Genomic DNA, 7970 nt, shown 5'->3' with positions numbered 1-7970 from the left:
AAAATAAAGTTGATTATAACCTAGCAGATGATTATGATGATTGCAGGGGTATCATATGGTGTATTGCATGTAAAGTACCTTGTGCCACACCTACTCTGCTGTAGCAATATACGTTATATAAGGGTGAGTAACACATGTACAGGCTTACCAGCGTATGAGCACACACATAAAGGAATGCTACCTTACCAATGCTTCCAGTAGTAACGTTAGACATTTCTCTGATCCATCAGCTCATATGACTGATGTTATTGTTCATCTAGAATCTCCAATTCATACGATATGTTCCCCATCCATTGTTTTACATTGGTGCTGACGTAGGACTTGGCGAGTGACTACATCTCCATTTATACTTCATGGTTAGTTAACAGTACAAGAGAGAGATACATCTAAGTCTTCTTATAATATTACATTTGTTATTGTGATGTTCTCAGGAGGGTGGACACAATGATAGTCTGAGACACAATATTATAAAGCCTTCATTAAAAGTTATGTTTTATTATACACACACATTTACTAATAAGTGTCCCAGAGAGTCGTCTTCTCCTATTGTTTACAAGATTAATATTGTTACAGAAAATTTCACATTTCCATAATGTGTTTTATTTCCAGCAGATGGACACACAAGCAGGAATATCTCAGAAGGACATCTAATGTTATCCCCGGATTGTGACATAAAAGATAATGACAGTAGACCGGATACTCCAGGAGATAACCCCATTACCCCAATTATACATCCAGCTCTATCAGCTGATCCCCCTGATCCTGGGAAATGTTCTCCTGATCACTCTGATATTGGTGCATCTGTTACAGCTCTGACAGTAGATACAGTGTTTCCGTGTTCTATAGATGCCAAATGTTTTACACAGAACACAAAGCCTATTAACCCACACACAGGTAAGGCAGGTGAAATGCCACTGATATGTTCTGAGTGTGGGAAATGTTTTACACTGAAATCACATCTTGTTGTACATAACAGAAGTCACACAGGTGAGAAACCATTTTCTTGCTCTGAGTGTGGGAAATGTTTTACACAGAACTCACAACTTGTTACACATCAGCAAAGTCACACAGGTGAGAGGCCATTTCCATGTTCTGAGTGTGGGAAATGTTTTACACGGAAATCAAATCTTGTTAAACATCAGCAAAGTCACACAGGTGAGATGCCATTTCCATGTTCTGAGTGTGGGAAATGTTTTACACTGAAATTAAATCTTGTTACACATCAGAAAAGTCACACAGGTGAGAGGCCGTTTCCATGTTCTGAGTGTGGGAAATGTTTTACATGGAAATCACAACTTGTTCCACATCAGCGAAGTCACACAGGTGAGAGGCCATTTCCATGTTCTGAGTGTGGGAAATGTTTTACACAAATCACATCTTGTTGTACATAACAGAAGACACACAGGTGAGAAACCATTTTCTTGCTCTGAGTGTGGGAAATGTTTTACACTGAAATCACATCTTGTTGTACATAACAGAAGTCACACAGGTGAGAAACCATTTTCTTGCTCTGAGTGTGGGAAATGTTTTACACAGAACTCACAACTTGTTACACATCAGCAAAGTCACACAGGTGAGAGGCCATTTCCATGTTCTGAGTGTGAGAAATGTTTTACACAGAAATCACAACTTGTTACACATCAGCAAAGTCACACAGGTGAGAGGCCATTTCCATGTTCTGAGTGTGGGAAATGTTTTACACGGAAATCAAATCTTGTTAAACATAAGCAAAGTCACACAGGTGAGATGCCATTTCCATGTTCTGAGTGTGGGAAATGTTTTACACTGAAATTAAATCTTGTTACACATCAGAAAAGTCACACAGGTGAGAGGCCGTTTCCATGTTCTGAGTGTGGGAAATGTTTTACATGGAAATCACAACTTGTTCCACATCAGCGAAGTCACACAGGTGAGAGGCCATTTCCATGTTCTGAGTGTGGGAAATGTTTTACACGGAAATCAAATCTTGTTAAACATCAGCAAAGTCACACAGGTGAGATGCCATTTCCATGTTCTGAGTGTGGGAAATGTTTTACACTGAAATTAAATCTTGTTACACATCAGAAAAGTCACACAGGTGAGAAGCCATTTTCTTGCTCTGAGTGTGGGAAATGTTTTACACACAAATCACATCTTGTTATACATCAGCGAAGTCACACAGGTGAGAGGCCATTTCCATGTTCTGAGTGTGGGAAATGTTTTGCAAACAAATCAGCTCTTGTTATACACCAGAGAAGTCACACAGGTGAGAAGTGGTTTTCTTGCTCTGGGTGCAGGAAATGTTTTACACAGAAATCAGATCTTGTTAGACATTAGCAAAGTCACACAGGTGAGAGGCCATTTCCATGTTCTGAGTGTGGAAAATGTTTTTCACACAAATCACATCTTGTTAAACATAACAGAAGTCACACAGGTGAGAAGCCATTTACATGTTCTGAGTGTGGGAAATGTTTTACACGGAAATCACAACTTGTTACACATCAGCGAAGTCATACAGGTGAGAGGCCATTTCCATGTTCTGAGTGTGGGAAATGTTTTACACGGAAATCACAACTTGTTACACATCAGCGAAGAGTGTGGGAAATGTTATACACAAAAATCAAATCTTGTTAGACATCAGCAAAGTCACACAGGTGAGAGGTCATTTTCATACTCTGAGAAATAAATCAGCTCTTGTTGCACACAGTAGACATCACTCAGATGAGGAACCATTTTAATCTTCTGAAGTATACTCATTGCCATGCGTTGTTCTTCAAGTTTCTTATCCTCTCTCCTATGTTTTTGCAATATACATGTTACCACTAGGTGAAATAATCAGATGTCCTGCCATCATCTACCACTGCTATGCAGATGACCTGTCTTTTGCTCCAGGTACTGAGAACCCAGTCCCAATCCTAAATGGTTGTCTAGCTGAGCTCCAGGTGTGGGTGATGCCAGTTGGCTGTGATTCAGTCCTGGTGAAACAGGCCTTTATGCTAGAAGCTCACCAACAAAGGGCAGGGCTACAGCTCAGCTTTGCAAACCAACCGGGCTTGGGGGTTCAGAGTTACAGAATGCTGATCATTTGCGGAATCTGGGTGTCCTGGATGGTGGAGTGACACTTAGACATCAGTATCTGCCACAATTAGATCCTCATCTGAGGAACATAGCCAGACTCCAGCACGTAATTCTCTCAGAAGATCTACCTACAGTCATACATGTATTTGTATCATCACGCATAGACTACTGCAATGTCCTCTACCTCGGTCTCCCAGCAATAGAATTGCACCGCTTGTAGCTTGTACAGAATGCAGCAGCCAGGCTGTTACCTAACCAGCCCGTTCCTGCCACATAACACCTATTATCTGCTCCCTTCACCGGCTGCCTGTAAGATGGTGACTATTACATAATCTTACTGACTCAGCCCACCATGACCAGGGTCCATGGTACCAGAAGCAGCTTCTGCCTCCTTACTGCCCTGCTTTCTAACTTCCACCTGCAGATGAAGGACTGTTACCAGCAGTACTAAGAATCCTCAAGCAGTGCTGAGATGTCAGAGGGGGAGACAGGGTGGTGGCACTAGTGCTCTAGTGGGGGCTGCCGGAGGCAATGTCTGTGAGAATCTTGTCCTCAAGCAGCACTGAGTTGTCAGAGGGGAGACAAGGTGGTGGCAGTAGTGGGGGAGACAGGGTGGTGGCAGAAGTGAAGGGGGTGGGGTGGTGACAGTTGGGAGATGTGGCAGTAGTGGGGGGAGATGGGGTGGTGACAGTAGTGGGGGAAGACAGTGCAGTGACAGTAGTTGGAGACGTGGCAGTATTGTAGACAGAACGGTGGCAGTAGTGGGGGGAGACAAGGCGGTTGGCAGTTGTGGGGGTAGACGGGCAGTGGCGGTGGCAGTAGTGGGGGGGAGACAGGGTGGGTGGCAGTAGTGGAAGGAGACGTGGTGGCAGTAGTGGGGGAAAACAGGGTGCTGGACGGAAAAAGGGCGGGTGGCATTAGTGGGGGAGACAGGGTGGGTGGCAGTAGCGGGGGAGACAGCGGGTGGCAGTAGTGGGGGGAGACAGGGTGGTGGCAGTAGTAGGAGGGAGACCGGCTGTGTGGCAGTAGAGGGGGGAGACAGGGTGGATGGCCACAGTGCAGTACCAGGGGATGCTGGAAGCAGTAAAGAGGTGTATGGGTCCCGCACAGAATCAGTTTACTATTAGACTTAATGATGATCATGCTTCCTTATTTCTAATTAATCCCTTGTATGTGTCACTGTTATTTGCTGTGTCAGCCTTTATGTGTGTTCTGTGTAATAATCCTGAAAGTAGTGCTGCTACCGATCTCATATCATTTGTAGTAACTTGGAAAAGATGAGATATGAGGTGCAATCTGGAAGCTTATAGGGGGTTAATCAGAGATGAACGCAGATGTGACATCACGCAGCCCCTGGAAAATGGTCCCGGCCCGCCCGCATTCACCCCTCAGGGATGCAACCGCAATGTGTGTCTGCGCGGCCGCTGCACATGTGCATTTTGTCACCACCAGCAAACTGCTGTGGCCCGCTATTGCGGCTGGGTCTGAATGACCCCCATAGAGTTTTGGCTCTCCTGATATGTATCTGTTTTACTTACCTGCAATGCTATAATGTAACTTGAATTGTTTCTGTGATGTAAAGGATATTTTATCCATGTTGTGCAGAGTAAAGTATTTTTTAAGTTTAAAATATAGAGAAAAATCTGTGTATTAAAGATATGAAATAAAAATGTTTAAAAACAAAAGATTTTCGTTGAGTCTTTTTATGTGTCAGTGTGTTATCTTATTTCCAGATAATTGTCGCTATGGTGACAGAAACAATTTCCTGTTAATGTGTCACTTGTATTATTACTTTGTGTCCAGCGGGTGGGCTCGGAAATGTTATCCTTTTCCTCGCAGCCCCAGTTGCTAGAGAAAATGAAGGAGGATCTGTTGACTGGTCACGTTCCGCTTGAGTTGACCATTTTCTCACCAGCAGGTCTTTCCACCTCTGCAGACTTGTGACCGGAAAGAGAGATACAACGTAGGCTTTAAGCCTAGGATCAAGCACGGTGGCCAAAATGTAGTGCTCTGATTTCAACATATTGACCCCCCTTGAATCCTGGCAAAGCGAATGAAGGGCTCCATCCACAAGTATTTCCAGGGAAGACGTTAAGTCTAAGGGACTATGCACAGGCCCAAATGATAATTGTTTTATGATCGTTCTATGTATGAACCAACCGATAGAGGGAATAATCCGAAAGTGTTAATACCAAAGATTAGCTAATCTGGTTGGAGGTGCGCCATTAAGCAAATTGCAATGACTGGTTAGGGGGTTTAGAAGAAACAGCTAGTGGGCTTATATATAAAGAAGCCTTAATGTGTGGTGCACTCATTTTTTCTTTGTTTCATGAATAAATTAAAACATAACTTATTATTTTTATTTAAGATAGATTTGTCAATAGGCATGACATAAGGCAATTGATTGTCAGCCTGGAAAGACAAAAAATGAATGAAAGATATAAAATAATTTATATACCAGCACTACCTATGTATGGGTATATAGGTAGAGCAATAATTGATATAAGCAAGTGAAATATAAAAGGGATTTAAACACAGGTTTTATTTATCAAATGTATAAGATCCTTTCACAATGGGATTGTGATCTCAGAAAAATCCTGTTTCTTCTACGCTACTTCATGGCAGCCATAACTACTGGGATTGTATCCCTATTCCTAACTTTAGACAGGGAGTTTTCTTAATCCACTCCACCCCTTCCTACTTTGTCTTTTTTCCTGTCTCCTAGCTTGGCAGGAGGAGTTCCTGTATTATTTTTTCTATTTAAATAATTTTATTTTTCAGGGCTTACCTCAGGTTGTTCCTAGCTGATACGTCTCCTGGTAGCAGTGCTAGAAGAGGGTGGCTCCCTGGGTGTTTGGCTAGGTGTGCTAAGGGGCGGTCAAGTAAGTCCCCATATGTCCAGCTTAAGGTGTCCTCCTGTCAGCTCTTTGCTGTGGGTCCCCCTCTTGCCGTTTTCCGCTGCTGTGGCCGCCGCTCTGCTGTGTGTATGGGGCCTTTCAGTGAGGAGTACCTCTTCTGAAGGGCATCTGTGCAGTTTCCGGCCGGAGGTCCGTCTGCTGAAGGGGATGTACGCGACTTCCTCTGGAAGGTCCTGGCACTGAAGGGAAAGTGCGGCGGTGGGCGGAAGTGCTGGGGGGATGCAGTAAAAGGCTGGCTGGCGGAAGTGCTGTTGGCACCCGTCCCAGCTGATTATGGGGGGTGGGCTGCACGGACGCCATAGCCTTTTATAAGGCATAGAAATTTGAATTAATGGCGCTGCACACAGGAGTTAGGAAGCTCCTATAATTGCTGGGCTGGTTTTCTAAGCTTACCAGCAGAATGGAAAGAGAGCCTTCTCCCCAAAAGCCGGTCAGTGCCCTAAAGAGGTAAGTCCTCATAGAGGGCTGGTTGTTATTTATTGTTTATTGTTTGTTCTGTTACCATGTGGTAGTTTAGGATAGGTTGTAAGGTGTTTTATTTTGTTGTTTTAGTGTGTCTCCACCTAAGAAGAGGTTATGTAAGAAAAAGGCATAAGGACATGCAGTGTGCAGCTTGTGACAAAATCTTTTCAGCTGCTGAAAATGTTAAATTCTGTGAGGAATGTATACAGAGTGAATCTCAGGAGACTGTGCAGTCCAAGCAAATAAGAGATTTAATGAGATGGATGAAGGAGTCTTTTGTTACCAAAGAGCAGCTCTCGGAATTCCAAGGGAATAAAAGGGATAGGTCTTTTGATAGAATTGATTTAGTGGATGAGTCAGGTTCTCAGGATTTTGCTTATGATGATTATCTGGCTGCTTCTAGTGCTGAGTCGGTGGACGAGCAGGAAGAGGAGAGAAAGTTTAATTTGGAGCTGGTGGATAGTCTTCTGAAAGATATCTTTAAGACTATGAATTATAAGATGCCTGAAGAGGAATGTAATGATGAGGATATTCTGTTCTGTGATAAAACCAAAAAGAACAGGGTCTTTCCAGTCCATAAAGCATTAAAAGATGTTGTGAGTAAGGAGTGGAAAAGCATTGATAAAAAGCTGGGTAATACTAAAAGGCTTGATCGTATGTTCCCAGTGGAAGATGAGCAGTTTACTAATTGGTGTGCAATCCCTAAAGTTGATGCTGCAGTCGCAGAGATGGTATCAAAAACCACCATTTTGTTAGAAGATGGCGCAGTCTTAAAAGATGGTATGGATAAACGCATGGAGAGTGCGTTAAAGAAATTGCATATGTCCTCAGCAATATCACTAAAATCCGGTGTGGCGGTAGCATCTGTTGCTAGAGCGTTGAGAGTCTGGGGGTCAGTATTGGCGACTGATATAGAAGGAGGTGTTTTGAGGCAGTATCTGCAAAGAAGTCTGGCCGTAATGTTCAAAGGGATCGAGTATCTCTGTGAGGCCTCGTTAGATGCTCTGGATTTTGCTGCAAAGTCTATGGCAGCAGGTGTGATGGCAAGAAGAGCTTTGTGGCTGCGTTCTTGGTCGGCAGATATGCACTCCAAGAATAGGTTGGTGTCCCTGCCATATGAAGGGTCTTTGCTGTTTGGAAATAAATTAGAAGCCATAATACAGAAAATGTCTGGAGGAAAATCTGCAAAACTTCCTCAGGACAGGAGGAATAGATTTCCAATACCGTCCTCTAAGCAGCAGTTTAAGAAAGCAAGAGGATATCGACCAGGTCGCTTTTATTCAGGAAGGTACTCCTCAGGTAACAATAGGCAGTCCTTTCGGCAGGCCTACAGGAGAGGTGGTCGAAGGGCATGACTGTCACAAGGTTCCGGTATCTTTTCCAGTGGGTGGCAGACTTCAGGAGTTTGCCGGCTGTTGGATAGAGTCTATTCAGGATACGTGGGTAATAGATGTCGTATCCCAGGGATACCGGATAGAATTCTCAAAAATTCCCGTGTTGGACAAATTTCTAGTTTCAGAGACACCAACTACA

The 7970-nt window shown here is 43.6% G+C and overlaps 1 protein-coding gene and 1 pseudogene across 1 annotated transcript; both read left to right on the top strand.

The window, feature by feature from the left end:
* The first annotated feature begins 615 nt into the window (after positions 1-615).
* On the top strand, positions 616-2316 carry LOC134984898 (gastrula zinc finger protein XlCGF26.1-like; annotated as a pseudogene).
* LOC134984897 (oocyte zinc finger protein XlCOF6.1-like) lies at positions 2317-3353 on the top strand (the record flags this gene model as incomplete). Its single annotated transcript, XM_063950372.1, has 1 exon — positions 2317-3353. A coding segment is annotated over one exon (297 nt), but the record flags the coding sequence as incomplete, so codon positions are not given.
* Positions 3354-7970: the final 4617 nt, after the last annotated feature.

The sequence above is a fragment of the Pseudophryne corroboree genome (assembly GCF_028390025.1).
Source record: "Pseudophryne corroboree isolate aPseCor3 chromosome 3 unlocalized genomic scaffold, aPseCor3.hap2 SUPER_3_unloc_9, whole genome shotgun sequence".
In the NCBI taxonomy this organism is placed as follows: Eukaryota; Metazoa; Chordata; class Amphibia; order Anura; family Myobatrachidae; genus Pseudophryne; species Pseudophryne corroboree.
The sequence above is the reverse complement of the archived record's forward strand: the minus strand, read 5'-3'. Positions and strand labels throughout refer to the sequence as shown.